Below are 14,120 nucleotides of genomic sequence, written 5' to 3'. Positions count from 1 at the left end.
TTTTATCTCCATTTTGATAACATTAAATAAATAAATAAAATCACATTTACTAATTTCTATCTTTACCCTTTCAATTTTTCAAAATTTCAATTTAATCACTTAAATTCACTATTCCACTTTAACATGGAAAAAATTCACTTAATTCCACTTATCCGTGCTAAATTATATAGAAATTAACATTAATTCATGCCAAATTAAAAATTAAATTATAACATATATAAAGATCGAGGGACAACATTTTATTAACCATCACCTCATTTTATTATCACATTTAAACGCTCTCTAGGATCTAAAATTATGTATTTATCACTAGCCGAAGACTGCATTGGATTATTGCCCACCAGTTTTATAGCCAAGGGACAGCATTTTGATGACACGATTAGAAGGGATTTCTTAAAATCCGTTCAAATTATAATATTGTTTATCCAATTACTTGCAATGATTTTTTTTCATTTACATGTGATCAAATTTTTTGTGGTAATGGCAAATACACAACATTGAAAAGATAGAGGCAAATGTGAAATCCCTAATAGAAAAATCAAGCAAATTCATAACAAAAACAGCACCCAATATCTATTTCAAAATACAATGAAAGAAGTACATATCTTTGGTTCGAATGTAGAACAAGTGTTTAAGAGTGGGGAGAGCTAAAACATGGTTAATTAATTATAAACCATGTATTTGGGAGTTGCACTGAACTTCTGATAACCTTTGATGACTTTGTTGACAGCATCAAGGAAATCTTTTTCTGTCACCGTTTTTCTTCGAGCTCGAATGGCATACATTCCAGCCTCCGTGCACACACTTCTTATGTCAGCTCCTGCCAAGAAAATCCATTAACTCTCAAGACAACTACCCAGTAAAGCAGGAACAACAACATAACTTGATAAGTAAAACAAATAAAACATACAAGAAACTTCAGGGGAAAACTTTTACCGGTGGAATTGGGACAAAGCCGGGCCAAAAGCTCAAATCTAATATCACGCTCACAGTTCATTGTTCTTGTGTGAATTTTGAATATCTGTGTCCTACTCTCCAAATCAGGAAGACCGAACTCGACCTTACGATCCAGTCGTCCAGGACGTAATAATGCAGGATCTAGAGTGTCAGGCCTGAAATTGAAAAAACAAAAACGGAGTCTTATAAAAAAAACGAAGCAAAGACAAAAATCCCAAAATCATATTCCTGTACATTCAAATACTTTAATCAAATAAAACCTTCCGTGAAAGTTATCGGATTACGTCCTAGTAGCAATGGCATAAAGATAAAAAGGTCATGCTGGATTGTTTCACAAAACAAAAAGTTAGGCAAAGAGCAGCGGATGTATAGATTGGATTGCAACTTTAACCTGTTTGTTGCCATCAGGACTTTAATGTTTCCACGAGCATCGAAGCCATCAAGCTGGTTCACAATCTCAAGCATAGTACGCTGAACCTCATTGTCTCCCCCCACACCGTCATCAAAGCGTGCACCCCCAATGGCATCAACTTCATCGAAGAAAACAATGCATGCTTTCTTCGAACGTGCCATCTGCAGCAGAAGTCATTTTTTATTTGTTCAATAATGGTAAAAGATAGTCTATGGTAACTTCGAAACTTAAACAGCGAACTTTTGCAGGTTATAACCTGAAATAGTTCTCGAACCATTCTAGCTCCTTCGCCAACATACTTCTGAACAAGCTCACTTCCGATAACACGAATGAAGCAAGCATCGGTTCTATTCGCAACAGCTCTGGCAAGAAGTGTCTTGCCAGTTCCAGGAGGACCATAGCAAAGAACACCCTTAGGAGGATCAATTCCAAGCTTGACAAATTTCTCTGGATGAAGCATAGGTAACTCAACAACCTAAAAAAACCAAGCCCATCAATCAATACAGATTAGACTTCAATCCTAACTTTAGAAGTACAAACAATAGTCTTCTATGTATGTGCTTATGCATATTAACATAAAAAAGACCATGCATACTTCTCGCATCTTTTCAATCTGTTCCTTACATCCACCAACATCATTATATGTCACATCAGGCTTCTCTTCCACTGTCATCATGGTCACACTTGGGTCAATTTTAGGAGGCAAGGGAATCTGTATCTGATATTTATTGCGATCAACCCTGTGCAAACGCATAAGAACAGTCAACTAATGAGAAATTTATACACAATCAACGATAACAACATCCAAGGACGTAAAAACACAGTTTCCTTCCAGAAGGAAAAATAAACACAAAAGTGAAAATATCATAAAAGAATGAAAAATTAAATTGTTACTGCTATTTTTTTTAGCAAAAAGGAAACTTATCAGCACTTCAAAATTAGGTGAGCATATGTAAACTAAACTTGGTGGTAATGACTGTATGATTAAGGTTAAATCTTTGTTTTAAAGAGATAAAGGTTACAAATAGAGAAAATGAATAATGATTCAAAATGAATAAAACCTATGATTGGCATTGTCTTGCAGTTTTCTATGTGTTCCCCCTAGTACTGGAAACGAACAAATAATCCAAAAATTGCAAATATACATCTACCTAGAAAGCTGCAAAGGTTACAAAAAGATGCAACCATAAAACTGCAGTGAGTGAAATAAATTATTTACAAGATATAAAACTTTATGTAAAGTGTAAACTGTGAAATACACATGCATAGAAACAAGAATTCATGCCTGAAATCTTTTAGTACCAAATACAAAACTTACCCAACACGCATGCCTTCTTCTATATCAGTGGGGGAAACTTTGTCACCCAGCCCAACAACAAACTACAGTCAGAACCCAAATGCATATCAGACAAGGAAAAATCAATGTCCATCTTCTGAAAATGAAGTGATTTAACTAGAAGGTATGATTTAAATCATTGGTAAACATGAAACTCAGGGTCTTAAGTTACATGCCTTGGCAATTTGCTTCACATTGATGATATATTTGGCATCTTCTGTGTTCGGACTAATTATCTTCGTGCATCTTGCCACCTACATGAAAAATACAGGCAAGATGACTAAAAAAGTAACATAAATACAACCTTAAAATCTATTTTAGTAAAGAAAACCTGAAGTGGTTGCTCCTCCTGCATCATTTGCTTATCGGAGACAAGGTCCCATTGGCTGGGTGCAGCTAATCCAGTATCTGATTCCTTGATGCCTTTTTTGCAATTATACCAGCATGTAAAACAGTCAGAAACAATGCAACACATTAAATAAATAGTTATTTGAAGTTTGGAAATTGGTCAGAAAACTCAATAGCTTACTGTGACAATAATAGCTGCTAAACAAAGTCACATGATACTATATTTGCAGCTGGCAATAAAGAACAGACAATAAGAAGAGAGAGACTTTAGAAAGGTGCTGATGCTATAAGGAAAGCTTTTCCTGGTCAATATTGGTCAGATACTGCAATCTATGAAATTTAGGGACAAGCAGCTAGCTTATGTTTTGATCTACCACAACCCTTTAGGCCGATATTTATGACAGCATAAACTAAATATGCCATATGAATTGAACCCCCATCATTTGGGAATATAATACACATACATCTATCTAAATGCAATCAACATGTAAAGCACAAAAAACAATACAAAATCTATACTTAAACAAAACATCATTAACGGAAAATAGGTGAAATGCTTACCGCATAAATCGTTCACTTTCTTTGCCATCTCCTTAATCTCCTTTTCAACTTTCTTTATGCTGGTTGAATAAGGTCCTAACCCCTGCCAGGAAAAAAATAGAATTACTGCTGCTCCAAAATTAAATACAGAAAGAAAGTGCACGAAATATATATTTTTTTAAATTTACAAACCCTAGAAATTGCATTTGATGTTAGAAGAACATCTCCAACAACAAATAAACCACTAACTAATGATCAAAAGCATAGGCAAATTACCACATCTGAAATAGATCTAACAGGTGATAAATGAAAAAGAAGAAAAACAAATCGAATATTCATAGGATAAAAGGGGGCAAAAAGGAAATAGTTTTGTACATAGGTTTTGAGAAGCGCGATATCGTCTTCGTCAAGAGGTCGTGGGTTTTTCTCGTCCTCGATATCATCTTCTGGTTCTGGTGCCATCTTTGGATCTCTCGCTTTCTTCTACCTTTTTGCTTCAGCAGAGATGGAAACTTGATAACATAAGCATACAAAAAATTAAAGGCTTAATATCAAAATAAGTATAAAATTATAACGATAGAAACGTTATGATTTTAAGTGTGTCAGTTCTAACAATTGTTAAAAAAATTATTATGTGAAATGTGTTAATATGATAGTTTAAAAAATATTTTTAAAACAAAAACTTTGAAAAAACCTCATTTTTTTCCTAAAATATAAAAAATCTTTTAACTTTTAAAATATTTTATTTTAGTATCATTTACTCTAACCACTAGTCATTTCCAGTCACTCATTCACTAGCGACGGGCCACTTATACCTCGTCGACTACTTATTAATTGGTTAAACTCTTAATATTATTTCAAAACCTAATATTCTTAAATTCTTAAATTTTAATCCTTAATCCCTATAATCTAAAATACTTAATCGTTTAAATTCATTTGAATCCCTATAATCTAAAATACTTAATCGTTTAAATTCATTTGATCGATCGTGATAATTTACCGTTTAATTGATTGTGGAAACTGACCCTTTGGCCATTCAGTTGGTATAGCGTTTGAATTTTAATCGTTTGGCCATGAAAATTGAAATCATGAAAGGGACAAGAGAGGGGAGCAGATGCACAATGTTTTTTTTTTATGTTTTTAAGAAAAATGCAAAAAAAAAATTTAAGTTTGTGACGTGTGTCACTTAACAGACTTTTTTAACAATTGTTAGAATCGATGCACCTAAAGTGATAATATTTTTAACGTCAGACGCCTAAAACGGTAATGTTTATAACATTAGGCACTTGGCTGAGTCAAAAAATAATTTAAGCAACTATTCAAGAAAAGCGGTATTATTTGGGCACTTATTTTGGTATTAAGTCAAAATTAAAAGACTAAATAACAACGATTTTATTTCGTAAAAAATATAGGATAAACTATAGAAATGGTCACTTTCGTTGAGTTTTATAATTTTTTTGCATTGAATTCAAAAAAGATAAGGTATATGCACTTTCGTTTTGTTTTAATTAAGATGTAATCACTAAAGGTTTACGGTCATTATAACTTTAACAATTTGCTAATGCGACACGGTAAATATATAAAATTAAAATTATATCATTTTTACGTAGATAATAAGTGAATTAAGTTTTGATCAATTTCCTTTCATATTTGTATACTTTTGTTCACAAATTTAAAAAAACATAAGTATTGGCCATTTACGTTATTATTTTATTAACTTTTGATCACTTGGACGTTGAATTTCGTTAGTTTGATGACGTGGTCCATTAATAAGATGATTTAAATTTTATTTTAACCTCGACAATTTAGACAAAATACTAATTATAAGTATTTTTTTAATTCAAATTAGTTTAAGGACAAATTTTCAATTTATCCACATTTTTAATATGTTTTCTTTCCAACTCCATTGTTGTTCATCTTCTCCCTGCTTTTTCTTTAGACATCTTTGCTCCATTGCTTCATCGCTCCATTGGTCTTTTTTCAAGGACTCGTGTTGCATTTCAAGAATAATGAAAGATTTTCAACTTCCGATAATAAATAACAACACCACAAGTTTAGAGAAAAATGAGAGGATAGACATCTAAAGATAAAATGAAGATGAGTAATCTCGTTATACAAACTAAAATTCAATTTCCAAAGATTGAGATTGCAGAATGCCAAATCCAACAAAGAATAAGAAGACTAATGAATATATCAAAATAAGTCGATAATCAGCTATCACTCTTCGTGGTGATTTTCCCTTGAGAAAATGTCTTTGATGAAACATAATCAATGGATCCATACAACCTAATAATTGGATCCATGAATTCATCCACTGAACTCAATCCAAAATCAATGATCTTCAATGTCAAATCTTTGTTTTTTCTCAAGAACAAGCAATTTTACGATTCTAGAACCTTATGAATCACTGTTAACCCTTACGAATTGCGTGATATGTCGCACCACAACCACCAAACCGACCTCCGAATAACTTATTCCCGTGACAACCCGATCGAACAACTCACCACCAAAGCAGAGCTTCAAAATTAAGTGAACACAAGTTTGATCTTCGTAAATGTCGTGGAGATTGATCATGTAAGGATGTGACGAAATGTTCTCGACGATCTTTCACATCACGAGGATTTCTTTGGTCAACGAGTCGGAGACGAAAACTTGATACCATGTCGTCAATAATGTCGCTATTGAAGAAGCTCTAATTTTCTCTGCTTGAGGCGGTGGTGACATCGTATTGGTGAATCTTTTCACAGTTTTAATGGCAAATTAATGTATTTTCACGATCTTCATTACTTCTTTTTATATATTTTTTTATAACTTAGAACCCACCTAATTCGACTTCAAATAATTATAACTAATAACTAGAAACAAGAAAACTATTGCAGTGAAGTGGAGATGTCTGAATAAGAAGCAAGGAGAAGATGAACAATATTGGGGGTTGGGGTGACAAGGTATTGAAACTGGGTAAATTAAAATTTTATCCCTAAACTAATTTGAATTTACAAAAAGACTCATAATTAGTATTTTATCTAAAGTTTAGGGGTTAAAATAAAAATTAAATCATTTTACTAATAGGTCAAGTTATCGAATTAACGACATTCAATGTCCAAGTAACCAAAAACTTAATTAAATGATAACGTAAGTGACCAAAATTGTAACACCCCCAACCCGTACATGTACCCGACCCGAATACGAGTTCGAGATGTCACATTGCCTTTTTAAAACACTTTTCCTAACAAAATAACAAAACATTTGAACTTATTTTAAGAAAATACGATAATATACTATTGAATTATGTTTGTTATAAAATTTTTGAGACAAAAACGTATTTGTGAACAATAAAATACGTATGAACAGTAATAAACAGTCAAATATGTATGAACAGTAATGAATAGTAAAATATGTATAAATCGTCAATTCGGGGAAGTGGATACTTGTTCTTGATGGTCACCTTATTAAGCTGCATATAATCAATGCAAAGACGCATTGATCCATCATTCTTTTTGACGAACAACACCGGAGCTCCCCACGGTGAGACACTTGGTCTTATAAATCCTTTATCTAACAACTCATTTAACTGTATCTTTAACTCTTGCAATTCTTTTGGAGCCATTCTGTATGGAGCCATAGCAATAGGCACAGTTCCAGGCATTATTTCAATATGGAATTCTACCTCTCTATCTGGAGGCAAACCCGGTAATTCTGCAGGAAATACATCGGGAAACTCTCTGACTATGGGAATTTCTTCAATTCTTTTCTCCTTGGTTCTAACATCCATCACATTAGCAATGAACCCTTGACATCCCTGTAGCAGTAACTTCTTTGCCGTCATCACTGAGATTACATTTGCCAATGGATTCCACCCTTCACTAAACACCACAACTTCTACCCCTTCCGGACTTCTCAACGTTACTCTTTTCAGTCTACAATCGACATTAGCATAATAATGATATAAACAATCCATTCCCAGTATCACTTCAAATTCATCGAAGGGTAATTCCATCAAATTAGTAGGGAATTCAATTTTTTGTATCTATATGGGACATCCTCGACATACCAAATTCACACGAGTACTATGCCCTAATGGATTTGTCACTATCACTTCATTATTAGTAGCTTCTAGCGGAATGTTCAATTCTCTCACTAACTTGCTACTAATGTATGAATATATAGACCCCGGATCAATCAATACCATAACATGTTTATCAAACAGTAAAAAGGTACCTGTTATTATCTCTGGATCATCCCGGTCTTCATTGGTTTTGAGATTATACATCCGAGCAGTAGAGCGAACTTCATGCTGAGTATAGGATTCAGGTTGAGTTCTACCTCTTCCTCTACCTCGTCCCCTCTGGAACATTGAAACATATCTCTCCGGTAGAACAGACTCTTCAACCCTCAAAGGACAATCTCTCATAAAATGTCATGTTTCCCCACATCGAAAACAAGCTCCTGTTTTAATTATGCATATTCCACTATGGTTTCTTCCACAGATTTGACACTGCCCAACTTGACTCTGTTGTGCTCGCCCATCACCAGTCCCCACAGATTGAGTTCGTTTAGCTCTTGCCTGATTCGATCCTCTAGCAGAGGATGCCACTGATTCAGATCTTGTTTGATATCAAAAACCAGAATCTCTACCTCTCTTTGGTAGTGTGGAGCTTGATGAAGCTCCAGTTCTTTTGGATAGTTCACTACTTCTTGGAATGAGGACAAATTCAATACAATCAACATTTCTTTTAGCCTTGGACGCAAGCCCTCAACAATCCACTCACAGAAATATTTCTCTGTAGGCACCAACTCTGCTGCAAAGCGGCTTAACTTATTAAATTCGAACTCATACTCATATACAGTGCGGTTCATTTGTTTCAAATTTAAAAATTCTTGCTTCATTTGCTTGATGAATTGGTCTCCTATATACTTATGCCGAAACTCTTCCAGGAACAGAGACCATGTCACTTGATCACTGGTCATCCTCAAATTCTCACTTGCCCACCAAATTCTCACTTGCCCACGAAGCAAAGAGACCACTCCGTCCAACTTCTCCACATCAGAACAGTGGAGTCCTTCTAACATAATTTTCACATCCTTGAGCCAAAGGTCCGCAGCAACAGGACCTTCCTCAGCTTCACTTTTAAACTCTAGAGCTCCTAAACCCTTCAACTCTTTTGCAACATTCATTCTTGAAGTTGAAGTAGCAGAAGGCTGGAAACGTGTCAATACCGCATCTAATGTTCTAAAGAACACATCTTGATCAACTACAGGCACTCCAGAAGGTGCCTGTTCTTCACCTTGCCTGGCCAGGGCAGGTGAATTACTACTTTCAACAGACCAATCATCTCCCGCTTGACTTCGAGAACTATCATGTCCGGACATATATTAAGAATAAACATATCATTCTATTAGCAAAACAACATACTCATTACCATACCATATCAGAAGTTTTTACTATTTTGTTGGCATGTATACATTATAAAACACTCTAGACTCCGGTTTATGCCGAGAATCGACTAAACCTTAGCTCTGATGCCATTAAATGTAACACCCCCAACCCGTACCCGACCCGAATACGAGTCTGAGATGTCATATTACCTTTTTAAAACACTTTTCCTTATAAAATAACAAAACATTTGAACTTATTTTAAGAAAATACGATAATATACTATTGAATTATGTTTGTTATAAAATTTTGAGACAAAAACGTATTTGTGAACAGTAAAAAAATTTCCATATTACAAATAGGGAACCGATTCCCCTACTACAATACTGCTACAGTACTTCCGTAAAACGTACATAAAACCCGTAAAAATTTAACCGTTCATTACTATACCATTTACATTTACATAAATACGTTCAAAACATTAGAAAAGTCGATCAGAGCGTTCGTACTAACAACTTATTACATGCCAACACACTTTATACAACTAAAATACATACTTTGTTGTTTACTTCTGATCTGATCTTCTAATGATGGTATGCTGCGTTGCTGCTCTTAGGATCGATCTTCTTACTTTTCTGTACCTACGTGTAAATCACTTACACGCTAAGTCATAGACTTAGTGAGGCATATAAATATAATAATGATACATTCATTATGAATATGAATATGCAATCTATCCATTCAATCATATAACATGTAATTCAATATGGTAACATACAACAATAATAATGCAATTACCTTTAATAACATTTTATAAGCCCATGTACATTACTGAGAACTCAAGGTATTCGAGTACATTGAGGTTGTGCACTATTGATGTCACCACATCTCTTATAAGTCCCACTGAGTGGCATATGAAATTTGTCCCGAAGGACCTGTGAATATGTCCAGAAGGACCTATGAAACCCTCGACTCTTGGCATGCCAAGTATACCTAAAACTCTCATATCGTATACTATGGGCATTATTCTTATGTTTCATATGCTCATGTGCTCATGTCATTTCTCTTGAAATCACATAATTCATATCACTTATCATATCACATGTACATTTGAATCTATTCACATATATCTTTTATCGAATCATATGAACATATATACCTTATGCATGTATCATAATAATTATCATGTATGCATGTTCATAACTATTGTACTATAAAAATCAACATAGGAATTAGACTTATCACAAGTCTTATTCCATTTCACTATACTTATAATATACACTCACATTGGCCTTGCTTTCGTTGATTCAATCTTAACTCTTCGATTGTTCCGGAATAGGATTATGTTTTATATCTTAAGCTTGGGTACCTCACGTTTGGAAGAAGAGAAGAGTGAAGAAGATAAGAAATCTGGAAACTTATCTCTTCAATTCATTCACATGGGTATTATAATACCCATAATTTATTATTTTATTCTTTTATTTGCTCAATGACCCTTTTACCCTCTTATTTCTCCTTCACTTATTAATCAATCCTACACCAACATCTTTCAATTAATTCCTTCACTTTTCAATTTATTTAGTTTGGTCATTGAATAAAAAATATCTTACACTTAAATCACTAACCCGATATTGAGGATGTTACAAAAACTTAACAAAACGATAACGTAAGGGACCAAACAAAACTTATGTTTTTTAAATTTAGTGAGAACAAGTGTACAAATACGAAAGGAATGTGACTAAAACTTAATCTGCATATTATCTATGTGGAAATAATGTAATTTTAATTTTATATATTTATTGTGCCATGCCAGCAAACCATTAAAGATTTAACGACCGTTAACCTTTAGTGACCACATCTTAATTAAAACGAAATAAAAGTAATAAAATATTATGTTTTTTAATTCAATGAGGAAAATTTTATAAAACTCAAGCAACAATGACCATTTATGTAGTTTACCCAAATATAAAAACAAATACAAGTCAAATTTTCATATCAATCCTTATATGTATACGTTAAAAGATTCACGATTGCACTTTAATTTACTATCATTTAGTCCTTATACTTTTTAAATTGTAAAATTTCTATTTTAACTCGAATGATAGCAATTACATAAGTTAAATCACAATTTGTTATTAATATGTTTTGTATTGCTTTTAGTTCCAAAAGCACTTTTTACCCTAAAAGCACTTTTGAAAAGTATTTTGAATATTCCAAAATTTATCATATTAACATCTTATTATTTCGCCACAATCCTAACTAACTTGGGTGTTATTTACAGCACAAGGCTGAGATTAGAAACAACGTTTTGAATGTTTCAATTTCATCCTGAAATTTTTAATGATCCAATTTCATTCTTAAACTTTTGAATGATTTCGAGAGATATTATTGGGACATTCAAAAGTTTTGGGATCAACTTAAAATTGGGGTTATAATTTGAGGATGAATTTAAAATGTTCAAAATTTAAGGATCAGTTTAGAATGAGAGTAATAATTTGAGGATGAAATTAAAATGTTAAAAAACATTAAAGACCATTTTAGAATGAGAAACATAGTTTAAGGATGTGTTGTGCAAATAACTTTAATTAAAATGAAGAATATAAATGTGCGATTACACATGTTGATGATTCCTCACCTCACCTATCAAATGGCTTACGCCCTGTTACTTAGAAGTTCTAACATTATGGTACTCAGCTCTTCAGAGAGTACTGGCCCAGACGAAAAAAATATTTTACAACACAGTTGGGATCTGGCGCGAAGCTCCATAACTATGAAGGAAATCATCAGTTCATGCAACAACAATGTATTATTTGATACACCTGATCAGCAATGGGTATGAAGATTGGCATAGTCAACAGATATTCTATTAGCATCGAATGATTACTTTTCAATCACAGTATCTCCAATTTCCCAGAGCAAAGGGTCAGCTCTCATCACTTGTTTTTTGGCGGTTGATATCCTTGGTTTCTCAATCTCTGTGAAAGCACTTTGTTGTTATGCTATTCCAGGTTATGTTATTTCCAAATTCCTGGTGCAGTGCTACCGAGTACTTGAGTTGGGAGTCCCTTACAAATCGAGGTTTTCTATGTTTTTCACATCCATCATACAAGACATTAGGCCTGTAAATTATGCATTTAAAGCTTTGAAGAGGCATTGCAAGTGACGTGGAGCAACATTTCATGGTGTTAGAGACGAGTGACTTGCTTGAAACGCAATACATGGAAAAGATGAGGATTTCCATAACCAAATTGTTCAAATAGACATATAATATATACTTAGAAATGTTGGTAAACTAACATGAGCTGTATTAGGCAAAGTAAGCATCAGTTCTCTAAGAATTGTTAGGATCATTCACTAGAAGCAAACCCAGCTGTCTAATGCAAAATGTTGGGTGGGGATAATATTAACAATTTAATAAGCTCTATGATATCATTAACACTGACGGATTGAATCAAACCTGGTTGGTCTTTTGATTCTTTCATCACCATTGACATAATACACACAATACTGTGATTTTGACAGGTTGAATTTTTTACATCTCTCATTCGCCGGCATTTCCTTTATTTGAAAGGAAACAAAAGTTGCTCGAAATATTATTCTCTCAAGTGGGGAATATTTGCCCATACAGAGCAGAGTGCGTGTGTTGGGAGCAGGAGCCACGGTGTAGAAAATCCAAGTAATCCAACCAAACCAACGTTCTACCTCAAAATTGAGGCCATGTTGCCGGGGCATTGTTCCCATCAGCCAAATCCATTGCCTTGTCTTTATTAAACAGCTCTCCACTTTTTATGCTCCTCCTCAGCCCCTTCTCTAATCCCCATTACTTTGTTTAATATTTATCGATCATCCTCATTGTTTCCAACCATTAAAAATTAGTACAAGGATAAGCAGAGAAGCAGTCTTTTGTTGTGTAAGGGTATTGTTTTATTGGACTATTAAGCAATAAAATCCTCGAAACTACGTCCACTTCCCTTTATTAAGCAAATCCCTCAGTTTTTGAACCTACACGTTCAGTTGCTTCCTTCATATTTCAGTTAACCTTTCTTGGATTTCGGAATTTGCAATTGTATATATATGCTTTACCCTTAACCCACACGGTCTCGAGCTCTAGTAAAGAACACTTGTGATAGTCATGGCTGAGTTTCAGTGGCAACAATACAACCGTGGAGTTAAAGCCTCTCCTGAGAGAAAGAGTAATGGCTTCTCCACCAAGTGTGCCTCCTTGGTAAAGCAGCAACGTGCTAGAATCTACATCACACGGCGTTGTGTTACCATGCTCCTTTGCTGGTGCATTCATGGCGATGACTAGCCAAGCAGCAATATCAGACATACTCTGCAGCGCAAAACATGGCCTTTTTTCGATGGCTTCGATAAATAACACTTCAGCGATCATGCTAATCCTGTTTGGTTCTATGGAGCTATAGCGTGGTGTATATTTACAAATTTTCTCCTAAATTTTTTGTTCTTTTGGTTTTGGTTTTGGTTTTTGACCTGGTTGGAGTAATCCCATTGGGTTTTGAGGGGAACAGAGGAAGCTTATGGCCTGGCCACGCTTGCTTTTTCACCAAGCTAATATCAAGCATGATCTCCAGGTAGTTGGTAAATTATATTAATGTATCAAAATGTTGTTTGCCTGTTGCTATTAAGGTTAAATGTAACTTAGTATTAGGCCCGTATTAAAGATTACTATTTTCCTTTTTTTCCTTCACTTTCCCGGTCCTGCGTAATTGGAGAAGTAAACGCTTCTTACAGTTGTAATGATTCAACTGTGTAATGCAATGTAGTGTATGTTTGAACTGCACATGGACCTTTGAATGTTAATCATCGGCATTGGACAAGTTTGATCCAGATTGAAAATTCTTTCTTTGCACTTAGGAAAATTACAGGACCTATATTATGGTCTTTAATCATTAGTAGTTGCGCTAAGATTAAGGCATAGTTAATGCATCCTGTATCCTTTAGAAATAAGATTAAGGCATGATTAACGCATCCTGTATCCTTTAGAAATATAATAGTGTACCACTTGTGTCTCAAATGTCTGACACACCTGTTGAACAAAAAATACATCAACCTTAAAAGTGTACTGTCTCTTTGTTGCATTCTTACAGTCAGATAAATCATTACAATTTTTCCATTCAGTAAAAGAATAATAG

General features: G+C 34.1%; 1 protein-coding gene across 1 annotated transcript; it reads right to left on the bottom strand.

Moving 5' to 3' along the window:
- Window positions 1–530: 530 nt before the first annotated feature.
- Window positions 531–4,130, bottom strand: LOC120148519 (26S proteasome regulatory subunit 7A). Its single transcript, XM_039161610.1, has 10 exons — window positions 3,969–4,130; window positions 3,615–3,696; window positions 3,037–3,128; window positions 2,882–2,959; window positions 2,688–2,749; window positions 1,965–2,109; window positions 1,626–1,844; window positions 1,349–1,530; window positions 937–1,112; window positions 531–820 (listed from the first exon to the last, which is right to left on the bottom strand). The coding sequence occupies exons 1-10, from the start codon at window positions 4,053–4,055 to the stop codon at window positions 663–665; spliced, it is 1,281 nt and encodes a 426-aa protein (XP_039017541.1). The 5' UTR covers window positions 4,056–4,130; the 3' UTR covers window positions 531–662.
- Window positions 4,131–14,120: the final 9,990 nt, after the last annotated feature.

This window comes from Hibiscus syriacus, unplaced genomic scaffold (assembly GCF_006381635.1).
Source record: "Hibiscus syriacus cultivar Baekdansim isolate YM2019G1 unplaced genomic scaffold, ASM638163v2 tig00110962_pilon, whole genome shotgun sequence".
Classification (NCBI taxonomy): domain Eukaryota; kingdom Viridiplantae; phylum Streptophyta; class Magnoliopsida; order Malvales; family Malvaceae; genus Hibiscus; species Hibiscus syriacus.
This window is presented reverse-complemented; position numbering and strand designations above follow the sequence as displayed.